Here is a 22,007-nt window from a genome sequence, read left to right as displayed (position 1 = left end):
GGTCTTTGCCCATGGATGAGTGTGGCCAGCACTGACTGAGGGAGCAGGCAGGAGCTGCCAGCACCACCTGAGCAGCTCATGGTGTTTGCTCTCAGAAGATGGTGCAGAGGTACCCCCTGCCAGTGTAAGCAGTGTAAACCCTCACTCTCCGAGGTAACAAAAATATATGCTCATCCATTCCCTGTCCAAGTTTCTTCCTGAGACACGAGTCTTGCCTCCCCATGAGGAAGTGCACCCTTCGCTGTGCCACCCACCTGCCATCAGGTGGTGGTGATGAGTGCTTAATAACAACTAGGAGCTCTTCCTTGCTTTCTTTCTCCTACTCCTCTTTCACCTGGATGTTTCCTCTTCTGGAACACTCCTTAGAGAACAATCTTCAGCTGCACCATCTAGTCTTCCTCTTTCTTCCTCATTCCATCTCCTTTCATCACCTCTCTGTCTCCCACCAGCCCCCCCTTCCTTATTATTTTTCTTCAGAAAACATTCAGTCCTAATTAGACTATTATTTTTGTATATCCCACACTATCATGAGCCTCCCAGTGTCATGGACCTTTGGTGGGAGTGCCAGAGAGGGGAGCAAGGAAGTGTGCTGCTGCCCAGAGCTGAGGGAGCTACTGGGGAGCGGAGGTGAGGGCAGCCAGGGTCCCGCAGCCAGGGCAGAAGTTGGTTGATGTTGTATTATTTGGAAGTGATGTCCCTTGGGGTTTGTCTGTGTCAACAGGCTGCAGCATGAATGTTTACTCTGAACTACTCTCCCTAGTAGGAGTTTAACAATACTTGTTTTTTAATCTTTATATAATGCTCTCTAAGTAAAGGTGCAAACAGAATTCATCTATTTAAAATGGCTAAGTCCCCTGTGTGCACATTTTGTCTTTGTTATACATGCAGTGTGTAAATCAGTGGGGAATTGGGCCGGTGTAACTGGAAATAAGCTGGATCTCCATGAAGAGTTTAACTGATTTAACTACTCAGGCTTAATCAGGTCTTTTATATGAGGCTAGGTAAACTAGGGCCGTACACTCATGAAAACCGCTAATATGTGCCTCATCTTTAAAATTGCAATGCGATCTTAAAAATATCTGGTAAGACACCTGACCTTGTTTTCTTACAAATATTTTTTTAAGGCCAGACTCACTGGTGCAGCTGTTGCTTTTGTGAATCTTTAGGGCAGCACAAGATGGCTGAGGGATGCTGGGCAATGGGATGCCAAATGTCTCTTTGTGCCAAAGGAGTGCCAACTTGCTCGGCACCTGCTTTTGCTTAGTGCACCTCCCACTCTTCCCATGCACACAAGCCTCCCTTTCTTGTACACTCGCAGTTATTTTCTTCTTGCTCCTCTCTGCTAATCCCCTGGTTCTGCAAGAATGGGAAGGGATGTCATGCAAAGCGGGGCTCAGCTGGAGTGAAGACACTCAAATCCAGAACTGCTGTAGAAGCCTCTCCCACTCAGCTGGTGCCTCACTCTGCAGGATCCAAAAACACCGATGTGCTCTCCCCCGTCCTTTTCTTTAGCATAAATATAAGTACTCCAGGTGATTCAAGTGTGCTTCTCTGAGTAGCACACACCCTCCTGCATCAGTCAGTTAGGCTGGAGAAGCCAGGTATTCTTCTGCCTGGGTGCAGTACCTTGAATACCTGGCAGAAGGCAATCTATCTCAGATGGTGGTTTCCTGCAGACTGCACTACCCTGGACACCAGGCACGGGCATCCCCAAGTGGGGTCACTCTCTCCTCTCCTTGGAGCTCTGGCACTGTTCAGTAAAGGCAGGGAAGAGTGATGCTCCATAGGCTAATGATTGAGGTTGTCCTGCGTATGAGGGTGACAGTGGGGGCATAAGGTCATTTCTTCATCCAGTAATTACTGGGAGGAAAATGCTACAGGAGTCACTGGTGTGTGGGGCCGTGTGGTTGCCTAACCCTGGTTCAGTGGATCTGGAGCACTACATGGCCAAGTTTCAACAAGGAAGTTGCAGATCTCCTCCCATGAAACTGCCTATGAGCTTCTCTGGTCAAGGCTCTCTCCTGGCAGAGAAGACGTGATGCTCCTTCTGAAGAGGAGAAGGCACATGTGCTCCTCCAACTCCTGCTGAGCACATTGCCCCCTGGCTCCTGGTGTACAAAGGAAAGGGGGGGCGGGGGCAGCAGCAGAACCTCCTTTGCACGTATCTTAGGAGAACCAAATGAGCTATGTTAGGTCCTAAACTTGCTAGAAGAGAGGCTTCCAGCTTATGAAAATGGCAGTGGCTGAAGGTGCCTGCTGGCAGATGTGAGTCATCTGGCTAAGTTGTGGAAAGGAGCAGGCATGCTGCCTCTGGTATCTCTCGGTGACTTCCCACTGAGCATTTGGATTTTTTTAGATCTATTTCTGGATGCTGTAGAAGACCTAGACACCAGGCTTTAGGAGCTCTGTGGGAAGGAAGAGGAAAAAAACCTCACAAAAAGTGCATCATTGCCAGTGACTAACTTGAGGCAGTGAAGCAGTTCCATGGCTCAGGACCTTAATGCTCTTCCATGGGGCAGCCAGCTGCTTCTGTTGCCTCTAGCAGGCACCTGAGTGAGCAGGTTCCTGAATATAGCTGCTGTCTTTTAAAGCTGATGCTGTGAATTGGGAAAGTAGATGGTGAGAGGCTGGGACAACTGCGCTTAAGCTCTGTTTCCATGTGAAAATGAGGTGCTCTGTCTCCCTGATAGATGACCATCAAGGCCTTTGCTCCTTATTCTACACTTCCTTTCACTGAAAGAAATTCCCTTTTGTATGGGGAAATCCAGGTACTGAAAAATCATCAAGTTCTCACCTGCATTTCACTTAGGTACCTTTCACTTGCAGCCAGACTCTCTCAATGCTCCATGCATGGCATGGCTGGTCTGCTCATGCCCCTCCTCACAGCAGTCTGTGCTCCTTGGAGCAGAGGTACTGCTCAAGGATGCGCTGCTGAGGCAAAAAACCCTGTCATTTCAGGCTCCAGAGTCCCGGCTTTCATTTAAAGGCAACAAAACAAGATGCTGGGAAGAATGTTGTTGTTACAATTGTGAAGGAAATCTTTCAATGAGGAAAGCTATCTTAAGAAACTCAGAAATGTCTGCTGGAGCTGAAACAATCATGGAAATTGTCTGCACTGCTGAGCTGACTTGCGGTGGCTTCATTTACATCATTATTGAGTACCATGAGATCAAAATCTGTTTTGAAGGAAAGGCAGTGCCGTATCATGAAAATAAGCACAATGATTTATTTTGTGATCAGCTCTGTTTTTCCCATGGCACTGAAGTTGGGGGTTGGAGGATAGGAGGGCAGGTGGAGCTGAAGGACATGGGAACCCTGCTGAAGGTATTCATACAAATTGCAGCCTTCGATCAAGCTGTGCTATGGGTTTGTTGTATAAGACAGCATAAACATCTTAAAGCAGAAATGTTTGCAGAGGCCACTAATTTGCAGTTCCTGTGATCTAGATGTCTGTTGGAGTACATCTGGACCCAGCTTTGAAGAGGCATGGAACACCTGCAAGTGCAATGAAGGGGTGCAGGCATTTGGAATGAGCAGCGTCACAAAGCTGAAATATCTAGTTCTCCAGTCCTGTCTCTTGCTGTTGGCCCTTTACAGCCATACAATTTTTCTATCTGATTTTTTAAACTATAAAATAATATGGAATATCCTCCTAGCCCCTTCTCCCCTTTCAGATCACATGTATTCCAAAATTTAAGCAATGCCTGTACACTCGGATAGTTCTGCATGCCCCTGGGAGTAAGGGTAAAGGAAGATTTTGCTGGCCAGCTTCGTGTGAGTATTATGCCACAGGGATCAGCACCAAAGGGGAACCGCTACAGAATCAGGCATGTGCATCCTAGGGGCAAATGATGAAGTCTGTCTTCAGCTGAGGTTTCAAGGGCAAGCCACTGCCCATGGTAGAGTACCACTTCTGGTGCAAAGAGCCAGCTCACAGCGGTGCAGACCCCTGTCACAGCCTGTTTTGCAACTGGCAGATGCCCTGGTGCCCACTTCCCTGGCATGCATGGGAGGAACCACGCTATCAAGAAGCGACCTTCTGCATAAACCCTACTTTAAATTGGCCTTAAGGAGGAAGAAGAGAGAAGCTAGCCCTGTTAGCTTGCTCTGTTTAGACCTCAGCTTCTCGCAGAGATAACAGTGTCTGCAGCGATCTTCCAGAGGCCTTCACTTGGAGGCCTTCATCTCTGTTCCAGTAACAATAAACCTTGCTGGCAGACTGACAGCCCAGCAGATATGACTGAGGAATAATACCACATTGCACAATTTGATGGACTTCAAGGATGTGCAAGAAGAGACTGAGACTGCACTCAGTCCTGAGAAGGCTAAAGGTAGGGGGAGGGTGGATCACATCATGATCTTTTACTACTCAGTTGGAGGGAACAGAGAAGATGCAACCCAACTTCTTGGATGTGTGCTGTGAAAGGGTGAAAGGCAATGGATACAAGTTACAATGAGGAAAATTACAGTTATAAATGAGTGGGGAAAAATTCACTCTGAGGGTGGTCAGATGCTGCAACAGAGGGTTTGTGAAATCTCCATCCTTGAAGATGGAGACTGGGCAAAGTCCTTGTCAGATTAGACGAGCAACCTCGTCTAATCTGACACAGCTTTGAGAAAAGGTTAGGTCAGAGACCTCCGGAGGGCTTCTTTCAATCTAAATTTTTGGGGAACATCCCTGAATCATAAGAACCCACATCAGATCTGCACCCTGCCATACCACCATGATCGACTACCATGGAGCTGCAGAGGCAGCACCTATATCTCTGCGAAAGAAGCTGCAGAAAGCATTTTCTGAGGGAAAAAGAAAGCTATTTGGTGAGTGAGCTTAAAAGAAGAGCTCACAGGGTTCAGCCAGGCTGAGACTCTATTGAACAAGCCCACCTTACGATCTGGATTAAGCCTGTGCCAATGTCTACCAAAGTCTCATGCCCTCCTTTCTACACTCTGTTCTGCTTTCTGTATTGGACTGTTGTGAATATCTCTGATGCAAATTCAAGAAAGGTCCAATCTTACAAAAAAAATTTATGCCCGAAGAGATTGTAAACATGCAGGTTAAGGACTAATGAAACCCTGCTGCCTCCCAACATCCCTGGAGGATGTAGCAGGGACAGGGAATCTGTCTATTTACAAGGGTAGTTTATCTACAAAATTGATCCACATATAACCATTTTCCTTTGGCATATGGTGCAAATTTCTGTGGCCTTTAAATATATAATTCACTCAGCAATTTCAGTTGAGGAGACACAATTCTACCTAAAACTAGAGGGAAATGAGACTAAATGTTAATTGCCAAACTCATGTGCTCTTTAATACAGAAAAAATAATACAAGTAAGTCTTTCTGATCTTGCAGATCATGTAATAAAAGTTTACAATCACTTTCTCCTGTCTACCAAAAGAATTTTGGTACTACTGAAATTGGAGATATTTTCTTTGTGAGGTTTGTATACACAGAAACATTGAGACCTCTTAAGGTGGTTATCTTCATACCTTAGTTAAAGTGTCTTAAAACTGTGTCGCACTGTGAGAACTTGTGTTTGTTCAGAGTTTGATTCAGCACAGCTGTCCAAAAGTTAATTATTTAAGTCTTGTGGCCTCTTGTCAATGTGTAACCAGAAGAGCGAGGAAAATGTTTCCAGGACAGAACACCACCTCCCATCCTGAAGGGGAGAAGCTTTACTAAAGTAAATCTACATCTCAAGGCACACTCTCTTTCCCAGAGCTGCCATCATCTAGGCATTTTGAGCTTACTGGCATATGATGGTAAGAAATACATTAATTTTTCACATGAGAAGCACATGGATTTTTTTGGTCTCTTTTTGGTCACAATTACTCTATGTGTAGACAGCAAAAGATCCAGTTAAATATGGCTTTGCTTTTCCCAGCTTCAGTTCTCATCAGTCTGGGCAACAGGGCAGACTCCAGAAACACCTTTCCTAAATCAGACTTCTTTTCAGGACAATAGGATCTGTTCTTCTCTTCTTACTCCTGGATAGCTTCTTTTGCCTGATTATACAATTAAACAGCATTGTCCTCTGTGAAAGTGTATTTTATCCTACCTAAAACTTCTGTGCTCTGCAATGTTGTTGCGTCTATTCATTCCAGTACCACAATACAGTTGGTTCTCAATGCTGCTGGGAATTTTCCCATCACTATTTCTCTCTTACTATCCTCTCATCTCCACTACCGCACCCCTACCCCCCCAATCCCTTTTTCTTCTTGTGACAAGGCTAAGAAAATGCGTTCTCCTAACACCAGCCAGCCATTGCCCCAAAGTATCTTTGTCACAGTAAGCACTAATAAAGCCAGAAAATCAACACTGTTCCTGGACCAGCAGATAAGGGACATGACTGTGATGGGGCATAGCAGATTGCATGTATTCTAAGCTATCCACTTAGTCCACGTATAGCAATTCTCCAAAACAAGCCAAAATTTACAAGCTTTAATTTTCTAAAATGATACTCTTAAACACGCAGCCTGTTCTACAGCAAAATATCAGATCGTGAAGGCCTTGCTTTACAATAAAGTCAAGGAGAAGAAGAGAACACAGTTAAAAAGTGACTACGCCTTGACACAGAATGCAGAGTTGGTAAACTTTTTAGATGCTGCTGAATTATGTTTTAGTTTGCCAATTCCAGACTCTTGCAATAGCTCTGAATTTCTTCAAGTTGTTCCTGGTGGTCATGGGTCTGGTGGGCTCCGGCCTCGTTGCTCATTGACCCTGTTCTGGGGCATACAACCCATTCCAGCATCTGCCTCCGTATCCTTCAGGGAGCACCAGAGCCAGTCTTGTTTGCAGCACAGAGGAGCTGTCGTGCCACCCAGCAACCCCACACAGCAGTGTCAAGAAGAAACAGAAGGTGAAAATGTCTCTGGGTGAGACCGCAGGAAGCACCAGCAGGTCTGCGCTTGGATTGAGCAAACTGCTGCTGTCTGACCCCTGACGTCCACGAGTGGCAGTTACAAATGAAGGCTGCTAGGTAGCAATGTATAAAATTCCCTCAAACTAAGCCAAGCATTTGGCCCAGTAGCACCCAGGAGGACAAAAGCACAGCAGCAATAAATCTCCCTACAGTCCCCTATGCTGCACTCATATTCTCATGTAAAGCACTACCCCTGCTAAATTTGGTCATTCTAATAGACAAGCGTGGTATAGAGGAGTGTTTTCTGTCCTAAGAGGCTATGTTGTGTTTTTATAATGCCTCTGTAAGGCATTTTATTTCCTTTTCTAACAGTAAAAAGGAAGAACTGTTTCAGAGAACAGTGGTTGCAGCAGCGGGCTTCGGTCAGTTATTTTTCCTTGCAAAATGCATGCACTGCACGAAATTCTTTTGCAGCAGCTTCTGATAAGGACATACAACACCAAGGTCCTGCCTGAGAGAAGCCAAGGAAAGAAGCACTGATAACAATTTTTTAAAATCTTTGTTGGGGTATGGGAAGGATTTTCAAGGACACTGTGATTGAAACAGTTGCCAAAGCTTTATCTTCTGTGTCAGCTACAAACTTTTCTCCTCCAACAGAAATGGTTTTGCTTTCCTCCAGTCACTTGCAGGCCCAGTTTTTGCTCTAAAAAAGTAACAATGTGGGGGTGCTGCTTCTATAGCTTTTCTCCAGGGCTGTCTTTAATGAGTGAACAAAATTCATGACAGAATAAAAAAGGGAGATTAGGAGTTAGTCGCACGAGTGCAAGTAAAGCATTTTTAGAGATCCATTCCAGCTGTGCCTGAAATCAGTGATCCCCTTTTCCAGTGATTTCAGCCTAATTAGTTGTGTTGCTGGGCTTCTTTGTAACTTCCTTCTCACTCAAGCTGGCTACCTATTTATCATCGCGCTTCAGTAGGGATGTCCACCTATCCCTGTGTGTGAGAGAGAGGAAACAGAGCTCCAGTCAGCGCGTTCTGGCAGTACACAAAGTGCAGGTATTAGGAGCTTCAGACTAATGCCTAAGCCCTGCCTTGGTCTCGCACTAGAAAAAAGTTTGGCTAGAACTGGAGTGAAACCCCAGGGAGAAACACCTCTGCGTTTCCCCTGTATTTTGGAGATGTAAAAATTAATGACACAGTTCACCGCAAAGGCACAAACAGCCAGCCACAGCCTTATTTTAACTAGGTACTCTCACACCAGACATTTCTGAGGTGAATCTTTCTCTCCTGCAGCTTCAATTTAATCAGCCTGTACATTAGACCATTTCATCACTTTGAATGCCTCAAGGATACTGAACAAATATAAAAGCTCAGAGGTTAGTTTTCAGTCTCGCATAGAGAGAGAAACCCATGCTATAATGGGGACCCCAGTATTAAAAAAACCTATAGCAGTAGAGTCTACCTCTCAAGCAGTTATAAACTCCTGCTTTTTACACTTAATTTTAGTGCTCTCTCCCTGTGTTACACAAGCAAGTGCAGGCACAGGGAATTATCAGCATGAGAATTTACCCTCCTAGGATTTAGGCACGCAGGGCCACATCTAGGCTCAGACCTTGCCGCGTGCAGAGCCTTCTTTTTTTAAGAGAGGAGGGGTGAAAGCACCACATTTGTTTGCAGCAAAGGAGGCATGCAAGAGGGAGGGGAAGCAAGAGGACCGACGTGGTGCTGTGCGGTATATAAATACAGGCAAATCTCTCCCACAGTCTTTTGAGTGCTAGAGAGGTGGAACCAAGGACTGAAGCAGACTTTTGTGGGGTTTGTTTGGCATTGAAGTTGATTTTAAGCATTTTCAGATTTGTCAGTTTATTCAGTTTGTAACAGTTTGTAAATAGTTTTTTTCTTTGTGTGGAAAAAATGCATAGGCTACTTCTGAATAGAAATAGCTAGCAAAGCTATTCTAATTAGAATTACGATTAAACAATTAAACATTGTTTAACAATGTTTAATTAAAGAACAATGTTAATTAAAGAACAATTAAAAATTATTCTTTAATGTAGGCATTAGAATTACTGTTTTCCAGCATTCTTTTCTTCTGGTAACACCCTCTGATTTGTAAAGACTCTGGAAGTTGATGTCATGTGCTCATTTCCTCAGGCAGGAGGGGAACCAACCGGTCTAAGCTCAAGAGAAAGCCAGTTCGCCACTGAGGAGCAACCTAGAGCAATGTCCCTGGCTGGGGTAAGCTGTCTGGTGACAGGAGCAGGAGGATTTCTTGGCCAGAGGATTGTACGCTTGCTGTTGGAAGAAGAGGAGGCGCTGGCTGAGATCCGACTGCTGGACAAAGCCTTCAGCAATGAAGCACTCGGGAGGTTTGAAAGTAAGTACCATCTCGTGAAGACTATGTGTTGTAGGTATATGTGCTGTTGTCTCATGTGGATAGCTTGGAAGCTCTTACCCCTCATCCAAACCAGCTTTGCAGATAGAGGTTTTAGGGGTTTTTTTTTTCAGTTGTGGGTGCAAATGCCAATAGTTTTCTTCAACCTGTGATTAGTTTGGTTAATAGTGATCTTCTGGCTGAGAGCTGTGACGAGGTATCTTAAAAATTTGTTGTTGTTATTATTAATATTATCACAGTTGCCTGGAAAGCAACTATAGAAAGCTATGCACAGAAGAGATGGGACCCATTTGCAAAGGGCAAGTCAGGACTCTGCTGCTTGAATGGACTGGAGATGGTACAAATGAGCAATATGCTCAGTGTCAGAAATGGTCTGAGCTGGGAAAGCAGCTCAGCGTATGAGATCTTAAATGTCCCATTTACTGTGATCCTGAGCATGTCTATAAAAAGGCACGTAGCAATCTAAATTCCATCAAGTACTTAAGTGCCTACATCACAGACATTTACTTGACAATGCTTTCCTCCATCATAGCTCAACCTCAAGATTATTCTTCCTCCATACAGGCAACTATATGGGAACCCTTATGGAATATCTCCATGCAATTTGCTAAAGAGCCACAATCTTTCTACAAAATATTTAAGTGTCATCAAAGAAGAGTAACAGCACACCATAAACTTGGTGCAAATTGCACTTTAGGATGTTTTCATACAACTCGGACTTCCTCCTGATTAAATCTCATTCAGTGTTTCGCTGAGGATTTGCTAGATGCCCCTGAGCCTTGCAGCAGCCCTTCCTGCTCCGATTTCCAGGCAGGTCCCACAGTGACAAAACCTGCAGCAGTGGGAGCGTGCGTGGGTTTTAGCACTGATGCAGCAGGGCAGCCACAGAAGCATCTGCGCTGCTTTGGGCCAGGAGAGCTTTGTGGGGGTAATGGAGCTTCCTGGGGAGTGAAACCGGCTGCTTGTGTGAGCACAATCTTCGCTGGGCTGCAGCAAAGGTTTCGCTGTTCGGTTTGTTGTTGTTGTTGTTTTTTTCTGTTAATAGGAAAGCTCTATGCCCTCTTTCCTTATGCTCCCTCCTTCTTCCACTGAACACTGCCCAGACAATCCCTCTCCTATTCTTGCAACATTCCTGCTGCCTATCTGACCAGCACAGGAGGAAGGGAAAAATCAGTTATCGGAGCTTTTTTTTTATCCCACAAACAGGTTGTAGGAACAACAGGCTGGCTTTTCAGATGTGTTTGAACGGCCTTGAACCCCTGTGCTTTGACTGGCAGTTCCTCTGCCTGTATCCGCCTCTATAGCTACATCTCTTCCAGAGTCCTGCTGGTGCCTGTGCTCAGGACCACCTGAAATATTTTTCCTGCCATTCCCTTTCGAGCCCTTCTCTAGCACAGTGACTCCTGTTCCAAATGCAGAGTTGCTGCAAAAACCGTGGAGCTGGAGTTTTCTGACCTGCTTTATTTTTACTGGAGAGACTTTTACTTGCTAGCATGTGTTGTTTGGATTTCTTGAACAGCCAGGAGCAGAGCCGAGTGGTTTTCTTTCTCAATAAACTCTTGAGCACTTTTACTTGCAATATCTTTGCAGAGTTAGGGCTGCGGGTAGTAAGACACAGGAGTTTGTGCAAGTTACGGCTCTTTGTGCCAGGAGACACTCAGGGACACTCCTCTTTTGTCCAAACAACTTTCCTGCTGAGACCTTGACCATTGCACTCAGTCTGCGTAAAACAGTGGCATTTGCGGTCTTCCACAGCCCTAGGGAGTCCAGGATGATCCAATCAATGTCAAGTGCTGTGAGCTGGAGTCTACGTGGTCGTTTGGTGCCTTGGGTTTCCTATCTCCCATCTCTACTTCAAATTTATCTTTCTGCCTTTCCTGTGCTTCCGATTCTGCAATTCCTTTTTTGTTTTTTGTTGGGTTTGTGGTTTTTTTCTTGGTTTTGGTTTTTTGGTTTTGTTTTTTTTTTTTTTTTCACTATTGCACTGGCACTTCTGGAAAAGTTGGAAACCCCTGGGTTGTTCTCAAGAGGATTTCACACTATTTCAAAGCATTGACTCTCCTTTGTCTCATCCCTCTGTGCATCCCCCCCCCTCCCCCGGCCCCGAACCTCATTTCACATCATTTTTCAGAGACAGACATTTACAGATTGTGTGATACTTAAGCACTGAGTGTTTTTGCACTGCTAACCCAGTACTGCTCCAAAGTAGAAGGAAAATAGAGCGAGAAGGAATGTTTTGGGGTTTTTTTCCAGGACTTTTGCTTGGGGGAATTTCCTGCTCTGGGAAACTTCCTCCTGGCTTTTTGCTCAATGTTGCAGACATTCATTTGCCTTTGTCACTGCATTCAAAACAGAAACGCAGAGTAGCAACAGAACATCCCAGTAGCTGAAATGGGAACAGAATAAACATTTCAGCTTCCCTGGGCCAAAGAAGCCAATAAATTTCTCTACCCTTTACAGATGAAAATAAGATGCAATTTTAAATTTTCTTGTATTAATATAGAAAGTAGACCATTTTAATGAACTATCCAGTTAACCAGGAAAGTGGAGATCTCTCATGAGGAGTGCCTTTCCCTAACATCCACCCCACATCTGTTAGGACTTGTATGAAAGAGCACTAAGAAAATCAAAGTCCCACAGACATTGCTGTTTACTTGAACTTTAAACAACACATAGAAAAGAGAAAGACAATTTAGAGCAAATAGTCTGACTGGATTGCTGAGTCAGACACGGCTCACAACAGGATGCTGCATTTTATTGAGTAATCCTTGCATTTCCAAGCCAAACCTACCCTGTAGCCAGCAGGGAGCATTGCTTACAGCTCAGAGGACACAGAAACCATTGGTGAAGCAGAAGAAGTTTTCCCAGTGGGTATCATCTACTTTCTCATATCACTGTATGCAAAAATGGAGAGCTGAGTTGAAGTTATTCTTTTCCTCCCCCTTCCACCTGACACACATGTGCTTTTTTGATGCCTGGGCAATGGTTTATGCAGATAGAGATCTTCTCTCTGCTATCCATCTCAGACTGAAACCACTGTCTGTCAGTCATTTCTTCTTTCCTCTTTCTTGTTCCAAGCTCACCTGTAGTTTTCCTCTTCCCCAGAGCAAAACATGATCAATCTGCTGATTCCTGACATCTAACTGATGCTGGTAAAGTGAACAAGGCCCATACTGTACTTACCAAGGCAACTCCTGCTGAGTAAAGTGAAATGGAGAAGCACCCTTCCCCCTTTATATCACCCCCCGCAACACCACCCTTAAATTGCAAGCCCAAACAAAGTCCAAAGCAGCTAGACAGCAGCTTTCTAGTGACTGATACCAACTATCCCAGTGATCAGCTTTAAAAGGGAGAGGTTTCTTTTGCATTTTTGATTTGCATGTGTAAAAATTTGCATTTTCCTAACAACTCCTGCCCAGGCACAGCAACCACTCTGAAGTGGACACATGTCAGAATTTACATTGTGAAAACCATGTATTTCAGTCTTTTGGATTACTACAGCCCCACAAAGCATTACTCACGGCGAACATCAACCTAAGGGTTGTACCAAGGCTAATGTTTGTTAGAGCAAATCTAACTGTCAGGTGCTTAACAAAACCTCTGACACTTTGGCATCCATACAAGTAGAGGTCAGTGTAAACCTTCTGCAAATGGAGTCCTAGGAAATGAATTCACTCTGTAAAATAAAAAAGCATTAAAGAGCATGTGGCAGTGACTGTGCTGGGAGGGCAGTAACTCTAGATTTAGTAACAGTTTTGTAAATGTTGAGCATTTAGGCTCCCATTTCATATCTCAGACCAACTGACTGTGATGCAAAAAATAACAACTACCCTCAAGTCTGTTGCATCAGAATAATTGTTAATTTAATACAGGATTACCTTCTTGTGTGCTACAGAGATAATGAGATAAAACCATTTTAAAAGATACTCCCAGTCAGTTCCAGATCCCGGCAGCTGAGTGTTTCTCCATTAAAGACATGGGATGAAATAGTGCCTGCTTCAGAGCCAGTGACAAAGCACTAGGATACATGAGATTTCAGTCACGGCTGAAGCTAAAAGCCGTATAAATCAATCAGGTTCTTCTCTTATCTAAAATGGTTATTTGATTATGGTGGAAGAAGACAGAGGATCTGCCTGTGCTGTGGTGTCCTTTCCTGGTCGCTGCGCCTGGGGAGCCCTCTAGTGCACCCACAGCAGAGGCTGTGATGACACCACATCCTAAAATGCTCTTAAGTCACGCAGAGAAAGTCCTCTCCTCTCCCATGGCATAGCTGCTGGGGAGGGAGGGGGCTTAAAAAGCATGAGCTAAAGCAAGTCAGGGCTGAGGTAGCTCAGGAGAGCAGCCTTGAGAGTTCAGATTTGGACCAGAAAGATGTGCATGCTAAAAATGACACCACAGCACAGACGCTGAAGTGGAGCCTGAGCTGGAGTTAGAAGCAGCACAGTAAGTCCTGCCTGAGGTAAGTAAAAAAGGTGTGCCAGAACTGTAAGTAATGAATTGGAAGAGCTGCAATATGGGCAAGGTCAAGGGGCAGAAAATAGGTGTGAACACAGCTCTGTGCACACATGCTGTGGGTGGAGAGAGAGCTCATTCGTCACCTTGAAGACAGGAGCATGCAGTGCCTGGCTGTTCAGTATACTTGGGTTAACACTTTTATAAATAGCCAGTCACCAGAACATGCACAGCTAAATCTATTCTGCCTGTGAACTTTAAGATAGTCACACCTGAAGGAAGCTTCAGGCCCTTGCTAGCGGTGGGAAAGATTTGTCTTTTAAAAAAAAATAAAAGAAAATAATCATGCAGAATATGGGCTGCAAAAATACAGTAGGTAATGCGACATGGACTTCTGTAGTACTGTAATTAGCACCTGACAATATAGCCATTGGAAAACGCCTTCTGTTTTGCCAGCCTTAAAATATCACTGCTGTGTCTGGGTGGTCAGCACTTCCCAGGCACAGCATCACCTTCCACACAGCCCTTGAACCACCCCTTTCCGTGCTCTTCTTCGGATGCCTGTAAGGTCTTCTGCTTTGTTTTCTGCTGCCCTTGCAGAGTTCCAGGGTAAGACTGAGGTGAAAATCCTGGAAGGGGACATCCGAGATGTGACGTTCCTGCACCGTGCCTGTCAGGGGGTGTCCCTTGTCATCCACACAGCCTCCATCATCGACACCTTGGGCCTCGTAGAGAAGCAGCTGCTCTGGGAAGTCAACGTAACAGGTGAGTGGGTGAAGCACCTTTCTCAAACCCAGGTCTACTATGTCCTGATCATCATCTGCTCTGGAAAGGGAGCACCTGACCTGTTTTTTTGAGCCAGATTAACTGGGTTGTTCGGCGCCTTGCACAGCCACACCTGTGAGTGCAAAGCATGCATGTGTGCAGCCCTATGCAGCTCTGGTGCTCTCCACACCCAACCTGCACTGGTCTTCCACTGCAGGGCACTGCAGGGTCATTCACTCTTGTCAGCATGCACATATGCCATCCTGAGATCTGCATAGGCTCTGCCTTCAGTGAGGATAGCCATAATCTTGTGCTCAGTGGACCTTTCTGGAAGCAATTCACCTCTGAAATCCCAATGTGCACCTGAGAAAATCGGTTCTTATTCTCCCTCCCCATGTGGCATCCCTGCCTGTGTACATTTTTCAATTTTTACAAACACTGCAGGCTTTGGCTGCAGTTACAGCAAACTTGCATTGCTAACATCCCAGACCCTGTGGCTCTCTGTTTCCTATTCTTTTTCTGCTTCCTCTTCTCCTTTTCCTCCCATTTGCCATTATGTCTGTGTGTGCACGAATGCAGTTCAGAGGAGCTGGTGCTCTCCCACCTTGAGCTTATCATTAAAAATCCCCCAACAAACTCAAGGCTGTGGGAGGAAGGGGTCCCATCACTTCTCACTCAGTGATGGGATCTCCCTTTCTACTGAGGAGCCCCTGTTCTTTATGAAAAGATCAGATGAAGGGGGAAGTTTCTGGCTTAGGAATGGGCTGTGTGGCATCAGCTGCCAGGAAATTCAAATATATTTCCTAAAAGAACAACTTCACCCCCCTCCCTGTGATGCCAAAACCCTCTATGCCTTTCAGGGAACTGGTACTGCCTAGCCTGCGTGCACACTGACCTCCCTGGCTGTGTTGCTTCAGCCCCTTGGGGAAGATTTGGGGAAGATGTTCTTATTTATGTGAATATTTTTCCTGGTTCGTTGTTCCTCTCTGCCACAGATACAGGGCTTCTTCACAGAAAAAATAAGGAACTTCTACAGGGACCACTTTTACAAATATTGGCTACTCACCATTGTTCAGAGCAAAAGAGTGCTCTTTGTAGTCGATTTTTCTCCTACATGCACCTTGAAAACAGTGGGATGGCATTTTGGTTGTTTTAGCCTGGCTCATTGTCTATACATTCAGCTTCCAAACCCTTTCATTTCTGTTCAAAGCCGCAAATTGTCAGTGACCAGCACTTAGAGCCCAGGGGGCAGCTTCTTAGGTCCCTGCCAGGAGGGAAGAGCAGAAAAGCAAGTTCCTTCCTGTACCCTTCATTGGGTAGCATGAAAAATAAATATACAGGGGTGGTAGTTCAGAAAGAGGATTTGTGAAGTTCTCCCTTTACGACCATACTCCTGCTGCAATCTGTTTTTCAATGCAGAATGTGTTGTCTAAACCCATGGGTAAAAAAAAAAACAACCAACAACAAAAACCCCAAACAGATATTAAAATGTCCCAAAAGCAGAAAACTCTTTAGCTCTGAGCTGGAGTCAAAGCTAGAGAGTTTATTTAAGTCTGTCCCACCATTCCTTTTGGCAGTTTTAAACATAAGCACGAGGTATCTAGGCTTTCATAAATCTTTCAGTTCCCCCCCAGCAGAGTCTGCCTGCGGGTGAAATAAGCCCACGAGGCCCGCGAGGGTTAGCTGGTAACATTTGGCAGGATGAAAGCACACACCAGTCCTGCTCCTAGAGCAAACTGACCCGGAGGGTAGCCAGTAAATACCTCACTCCTCTTCCTTATTTCCCTCCAGTTCCATTCTGATGCTCTTTTGGCTTTCTGACCAGCCAAGACACTGCTACGTACTTCATAGACTTGCAGGATGAAAGTTTTGTTTCTCCTAGAAAATGAAATTTTTATAATACAAATGCGTCAAAGAACCAGAACAGAACAAACCAGAACAGATGCAAACAAGTTAAACTTGCCAAGATGCAGGCTTTCCTGTGTCTCACATGCCACACAATGCCTCAGAGCAAAAATATCCTTTTAGGAAGGGAAGGGAAGCAAATTTTTAGGAGGAAGGGAATTAAGAAAATAATTAAATGTAATCCAAACAAAAGTACCCTCTGTGAAACAGATCCTCAGCCAGAAGGGCTTTGTGTGCAAGCAAAACTTAGAGACCTGCTCCACAGAAGATTTACTTTATTACATTCTGTGTGAAAGATGCTCAAATATCCATTACTGTAAGAACCTTTTCATTTTTTATATACAACTTTGATTTTCAAATAAAACACATTTTATTTGGGTGAAATTGATCTTGAACAGATACCAACCATCAAGATAATTTTATGTTTGCTTTTTTAAAAACTTGTTATCTCATTTGATTTTATCTAGCCCTTCTACATTTTTGCTTTTCTAAACAACAGTGTTGATGGCAGGAATTAAGCTATTATTTTAAAAAATAACATATTTTATTAGTTAATGAATTTTCCAGATGACCCTGGCTTGTATGTCACTTAAACAGAGTGACTTGCATGAACTCACTTTCCACGTGAATTTGTTCCTGGCTGTGTAATTTTTTTTTTCTTTGCTCTTCTTTAGTGTTTCTTAAAGCCTCATCCAGATTTATTTTCCATTTATTTTCCATTTGTTTCAACTTCTTTCTTTTTCTTGTTCAAGCTTGAAAAAAGGAATTTTGGTGCCCTAACAATATTCAGTTCAATGATTTTTCCCATCTCCCATTCATTAATGGGTCCATATTTTGCTGCTGGTATTTCTTGGTCCTCTGAACTCCGTTTATTCAATAGCAATGCTAGCCTGCTCTGCATTGTGCTGCCTTTAGTTGTTGTTGTAACAGACTGAGCAGACTTGTTAGATCATTTATGTGCTTCACTGCTAGCATTTAATTTTAGGCCACACCCTTCAGATATCATATCAGTCATTTTCATTTATTGTTTCTTTGCCAAAGACATTTTCAAGTGTCTTTGAGCTGTATCTTTTGTTCCAAAGTCACTGGCTCTTTCACACATAATTTCTCTCATTAGACCATGCACAACAAGTAAGACAATTTTTCCCTCAAAGCTCAGAAGAAAAAGAAGAGTCTACTTGCAATTAAAACCACCCAAGAGCATCCTCAAGCCTGGAAAACAGGGGCTTCTGCATACAGGATGGGTGGTACCTAATGAGAGAGGCATCTTCTGAAGGATCTCTGCCTTAAGCCAAGTCAATCCAATCCACAGGCACAAGCCTCTGAATCTGTGGTCAGTATCCGTGCTAAGCAAGAGCAAAATAACAACATAACATAACAAGATAACATAAACAAGAGCAAAATTTGACTCTTGACATAAAAACCCCCCACAACATGCAATTAAGACTAAGTGTTCATCCTTGTTTAACTCCGGCAGGTGCAATGATACCACTTAAATACAGATTCAGAGCAGGTTCAGTTTCATTGAACATGCTGCCCAGTTCAGGACAGGAGTCTTCCAGCTGCAGAGAGGGGAGATCTGGCCAAGCGTAGGCCAGAGATGCTGTTTCTGATCTAAAAAGCCCACTTTTCCCTGTTTGGAGAACTCTAGGCTGATTTGCATGTTTCTTTTTTTGAAGGTACTCAGCTACTGCTGGAGGCATGTGTCCGCTGTAACGTCCAGCACTTTATATACACCAGTTCCATAGAAGTGACAGGCCCAAACTGCAAAGGTGACCCAATTTTCAATGGTGATGAAGATACAGCTTATGAGAGTATATCAAAATTTCCTTATGCCCAGAGTAAGAGAATGGCCGAGGATTTTGTGCTGAAAGCAAATGGTCAGCTGTTAAAGGATGGTGGCACGCTGATGACTTGTGCCCTGAGATCCATGTATATTTTTGGAGAAGGATGCCCATTTCTTCAAGGTCATCTGGATAAGTGTCTGTTGAACAAAAATGTCTACCTGCGTTTCTCCAGGAAGGAGGCTTTGGTGAACCCCGTGTATGTGGGGAACATCGCCTGGGCACATGTGCAGGCAGCCAAAGCCCTGCAGGTCCCACAGAAAGCCAAGTACATCAGGGGGCAGTTCTACTACATCTCAGACGACACTCCTCATATGAGCTACGCAGATCTAAATTACGAGCTGACCAAGGACCTGGGGTTTGGAATCGAGCCCCGGCTCCCCATGCCTCTGACAATGTTGTATTACTTCTCGCTGCTGCTGGAGATCGTGAGTTTCTTGCTCAGGCCCTTTGTCAGATACATCCCCTCCACCAACCGTCAACTGGTCACTCTACTGAACACCCCATTCACCTTCTCTTATAGAAAGGCACAGAAGGATTTTGGCTACATGCCCCGCTACACGTGGGAAGAGGCCAAGCAGTGCACTGGGCAGTGGATTGCCTCCATGGTCCCACAGAGAAGGGAGTACTTGAAAAGCAAGGCTGCCTAAGTCTTAAGAGGAGCTGAGACCTGGCTCAACAAGTAGGGCCAGGAGCCAGAGGAGACCTGGGTGAACAGCAGCAGATAACTACAAAGCATTTAAATGAAGAATTTGTGTAACAGCCCCCTCATCCTCCCCCCCCCCCCCCCCCCCCAAGAGTAAATAAAGGTGAAATGTTCATTTGTTTGTTGAGCACAGACTGATCAGGGTAGCTCTACTGTACAGTCCACATTCACTTCTACATCTTGTGCAGCACAAAGACACTATGTTAGTAAGACTCCACACAGTCCATGGTGTGAACATATCAGCCCTTCTTTTCACTCCACGCCACCTCTAAGGCTTTTGTAAAGCACAATTTGTCCTAGAAGTATGATTACACTTTACAAGTGTGTACTACTCATCTATACCCTACTCACGCAGCTCTTGCCAGCCTTACTAAACGTAGCAGGTAGAAGCCACCTGACTGCAAAAGCTGTTAATCTCACTCGCTTTTTCAAGAGTGTTGTCCAGTTTCACCTGGGGGTCAAACTTAAGAGCAAATTTGCACACTCTAAGCATTGTGAGGCCAAAAGTACAATCTAAGTGCAACATCATTTTAGTTAAGGTGTTGTGTGGAGGGAGAGAAGGGGGAGATTTGGTCAGGTGAAGACACCCTCATCCATTCTCATTTTCCTAGTTACCAATTTTGCAATAAATCGGATGGCTGCTCAGCAGAACGACAGCTTCAACAAGATGAAAAGGAGAAAAATATTGCAGGACAGCCTTGGTCACTGAAGGATTTCCATTGCAGAGTCAAGACATTTGTGAGCACTGAGGGAAAATAAGCAGTGCTGAAAAAAATCATGCTATTTTCAGGTTTCAGCTGGGAACAAAGGCTAACTTTAGCTGAGACACACACGTGTGCTGCCCCTGTGCTTTTCTGATGGCCGTATGAGTTTCTGCAGAATACGTAACTTGAATTTTGGGCCAAAAATGTAGACCTTGTCTGAACAAATAGACGCGATCCAGTGTTTGCTTCTTAAACATACTCTTGATGATCACTTGATGAAAACAGCTCTAAAAGATGGGAATTTCTCTGTTCTGTTCAGGATGGTGCAAACAGAAACATTTTACTTGACTCAGTAGTAATGTAAATAAATCACATTTCCAGACATGCTGGCAGCTTGAAGTCTGTGTTGAGTTTAATTATTCAGTGCCCTAGGCATTAGATAGTCCCAGTGCAAATACTACCATTTTCTTTACTAACATCTTAGGTTAAGCATGTAAGATCCAAAACAGTCAAATACCAGCCACCGGAACTGCCAGTCATATTCTGGGGACACAGAAGTAAGTTTTCCAGGCTCCCATTGAAGGCTGTGTAAACACTCAGCAAACTAGTTCTGTGGATGTTAGTTGAATGCCGTCGCTTCACAGATACCCGTGTCAGCATCACCACCCTTCTCCACCGAGCAAGCAGTAGTCTTAACACTTCCATCAGAGTTCCTCCTTTATTAGTGAGCACACAGATCTATCCCACGCTGAAGGAGACCCATCCCCTGCTACACTATATGCTGATAACTCCTCTAGAGACTGATGGAGAGCGAGGAGGTTTGCAGGAACCCTAAAGAATAAGGGATTTGAAAACGAAATTTGGAATTGCAGACTCCTGGATAGAATCTGCACCAAGAAAATTGATGTGTGCACTGGAGTTTGAAAACAGAAAGAAGACACTGTTTAACACATTTGAGTTTGCTCATGGCAGACGAGAAGCACATCAGCATGACTGCTAACCAGCTGTATAACCCCTACTAAGAGACTCTCATGCCTCAACATCACATTAAAAAAATATAGTTTAATAAATAAATTCCCCAGAGAGACCACGATTTGGTCCAATTGATCTTATGGCAGCAGTTTACAAAGGTCCTGTCCCATCCCTTTGCCGAATAGCAAAGTCAACAGAACAGACCCACGTGTCTCAGCTGCCCCAGGCTGCAGGCTGGTGTTTCGGCATAAGCTGCGGACCCACACAAAAGACCAGCACGGGCACATGCTCTGTTTTCCTGTCACACTTCCACCACAGGGGCCAGAAACCTGTGCCTGAAGCACCTTTTCACTGTCACAGCTGCTCACTCAGGTGAACTTAAGTAGGAGCCAAAGTTTCCCATTTTTTTTCTGTTAATTGTAGAGAGCATTTTGAAGCAAGCTGCTGACAGCGCCCAAAGGACCAGCAAGATGGTGGCATGGAGCCACTCACGGCACAAATCTTGTGTGCATCACAAATTCAGGGTAATTTGGGGCCTCAAAATTTACCAGAATGAGGTCAAATCGATCCCACATCAGTCAGCCACTCATTACCTGGGGCAGCAGTTCGGCACCCCTCACCCAGCTGCTACCAACTGCACCAGGTGCACGGGTGTGAGAAACAGTCATCGTGCTTCTGCCTTGCTGCTGTGCCTGCTTCAGATGTGTTAAGTCTCAGCGTCTAGACACGGACCACTTTTACACTGCTTAATTTTATTCATATGCCCTAAAATTTCTTTCTAAAAGGTTGTTAAAACCGAGTCTGTTCTCTGCCCAACAGGACTCTGAACTGCAGAATAGTTCTTGGTGAGAGTGATTGCCCGTGAAAAACAGTAAGGACTCCAGGTGCAACTTGCAGACAGGTGTCATGTCTTACCTACCAGTGCTGTTAATAATCATGGCTTTACGCTAATAATTGCACCTCCAGACCCTTCCATACATGCTCTGTTCATTTCCAGATTGAGGTCCAGCTCCTGTTGAGCCGTGTTCCCCTCCCATCCTGTTCCTTTGCCCTCTGTTCCCTTTCAGTGCCCTCTGGGCATGCTCCATTGCCCTTCCAGTACTTGTGTTTGCGCTCTCACCCCTTGTGGCCCCCCTTGTTGTCACTATGTTCCCCTCTAGACCCCTCCACTGGTGCTCTTTTCCACTCCCATTCTCCAACTGAGCTCTGTTTCCTGCCAGTCCCCTCAGGTCATGCCTCTTTCACCATCTCACAAGTTGACAAAGATGGGCTCCGCGCCTTGTGGCTGTCCCAGGCAACCCAGTGTCTTGCTGTCCAAAAACCTGGGACAGCTCAGGGATGGACGGAAATCAGGAATGTAGAAGAGTGGGATTTGCTCTGTCACCAAGGCCCAGCAGAAA

The 22,007-nt window shown here is 44.7% G+C and overlaps 1 protein-coding gene across 2 annotated transcripts; it reads left to right on the top strand.

Moving 5' to 3' along the window:
• The first annotated feature begins 6,855 nt into the window (after positions 1-6,855).
• LOC104641481 (3 beta-hydroxysteroid dehydrogenase/Delta 5-->4-isomerase-like) lies at positions 6,856-19,605 on the top strand. 2 transcript variants are annotated; one of them, XM_075764138.1, is made up of 4 exons: positions 6,856-6,981; positions 9,019-9,241; positions 14,312-14,476; positions 18,061-19,605. In XM_075764138.1, the coding sequence occupies exons 2-4, from the start codon at positions 9,088-9,090 to the stop codon at positions 18,873-18,875; spliced, it is 1,134 nt and encodes a 377-aa protein (XP_075620253.1). In that variant the 5' UTR covers positions 6,856-6,981; positions 9,019-9,087; the 3' UTR covers positions 18,876-19,605. The 2 variants fall into 2 exon arrangements, with proteins under 2 accessions (XP_075620253.1, XP_075620245.1); XM_075764130.1 differs by lacking the exon at positions 6,856-6,981 and adding an exon at positions 8,640-8,679.
• The last annotated feature ends 2,402 nt before the right edge of the window (positions 19,606-22,007 follow it).

Source organism: Balearica regulorum, chromosome 1 (genome assembly GCF_011004875.1).
Source record: "Balearica regulorum gibbericeps isolate bBalReg1 chromosome 1, bBalReg1.pri, whole genome shotgun sequence".
In the NCBI taxonomy this organism is placed as follows: domain Eukaryota; kingdom Metazoa; phylum Chordata; class Aves; order Gruiformes; family Gruidae; genus Balearica; species Balearica regulorum.
The sequence above is the reverse complement of the archived record's forward strand: the minus strand, read 5'-3'. Positions and strand labels throughout refer to the sequence as shown.

Bases quoted from the DNA above. Each gene is read 5' to 3' on its own strand.
- LOC104641481 (XM_075764138.1), top strand. From the start codon at position 9,088: ATGTCCCTGGCTGGGGTAAGCTGTCTGGTGACAGGAGCAGGAGGATTT. The intron at 9,242-14,311 runs GTAAGTACCATC...CTGCCCTTGCAG, and splicing joins AGCACTCGGGAGGTTTGAAA to AGTTCCAGGGTAAGACTGAG. The intron at 14,477-18,060 runs GTGAGTGGGTGA...CTTTTTTTGAAG, and splicing joins CTGGGAAGTCAACGTAACAG to GTACTCAGCTACTGCTGGAG.